We start from the raw sequence: 1039 nt of genomic DNA, 5'->3' as shown, positions 1-1039 counted from the left end.
TAGGCACAAATGCATTGTCCCACAGTGTGGAGAAGATTGCCATTCAGTCTCTCGGCTGCGCACGGACACCTGGGATCATTCCCGCCTTCCACATTCTGCGTGATATGTTCAAGAGTCGGCCCTCAAGTTGCACTTTTGAATGGGTTTTTCGTGGACTTTTTAATGGTTTTTGTTTTTGTGTTGTTTTTTAATGGTTTCTCGTTTGTCCTCGGTTCTTTTCGCCATCGGGAATGCTGAAAATCTCTTGCGTCTGCGATGCGTAACTACTCAGACTTGTCTTATCTTACAAAAAAACAAACAAAAAAAAGGGGCTTAAGGAGAAGTGTTGATGTGGGGTTTAAGATAATACAGCTGTTAAGGAAGTGGTCTCTTGCTTAAAATGAAGAAATGTGGCAACTTGGACCTGCGGAAGAAGCAGAAAATCCCATCAGTGGGGGCGTCCCCGCGCCCTCCTCCAGCCCTCAGCTGCAGGGCCACCCAAAAATCCACTTACACCGACCGGGATGGGCCGGTTGGACGGGGGTGACCCCTTTGGGTGCAGCCAAAACCCCAAACTTGCCTTTTATTTTTTTACATCTGTCCCATGTGATTGGAGGCGTCTCCCATGCCAGGGTGGGGGCCGGCCAGGGAGAGCGGCGGCGGATCCGAAGACACTTTCTCTTCTTCCCTCCTCTTCAGACAGGCGGCTTTAGGGTTCAGGTTTCTTTCTGTGGAAAGGAGGCGACAAAACGCTTTGAACTATTCGATTTTTGAGCCCGAATCGGTGAAAAGGACCCCTGGGAAGGGCGGGAGGAGGCCCCCCTGACCTCGCACTTGCTGCTCCAAGCTGAGGATGACGGCCACGGCCTGGTGCAGGATCAGGAGCTTGGTCTGGGGCTTGTCGCTCTTCAGGTGGAGCTGCACCATGCGGCCCAGCTCCTTGAAGGCCTCGTTGATGTCGCGGACGCGCAGGCGCTCCCGCGCGTTGTTGGCCATCCGCCGCTCCTTCTCCCGCTCCGCCTTCTGCTCCGGGGTCAGGTCCTCGTCGTCGTTATTGCTG

The 1039-nt window shown here is 54.0% G+C and overlaps 1 protein-coding gene across 1 annotated transcript; it reads right to left on the bottom strand.

The window, feature by feature from the left end:
- Window positions 1-570: 570 nt before the first annotated feature.
- LOC104546350 (transcription factor 4) lies at window positions 571-1036 on the bottom strand (the record flags this gene model as incomplete). Its single annotated transcript, XM_010191724.1, has 2 exons — window positions 571-731; window positions 807-1036. Coding segments are annotated over 2 exons (391 nt in total), but the record flags the coding sequence as incomplete, so codon positions are not given.
- Between the last annotated feature and the right edge of the window lie 3 nt (window positions 1037-1039).

The sequence above is a fragment of the Mesitornis unicolor genome, unplaced genomic scaffold (genome assembly GCF_000695765.1).
Source record: "Mesitornis unicolor isolate BGI_N332 unplaced genomic scaffold, ASM69576v1 scaffold40430, whole genome shotgun sequence".
NCBI lineage: Eukaryota > Metazoa > Chordata > Aves > Mesitornithiformes > Mesitornithidae > Mesitornis > Mesitornis unicolor.
The sequence above is the reverse complement of the archived record's forward strand: the minus strand, read 5'-3'. Positions and strand labels throughout refer to the sequence as shown.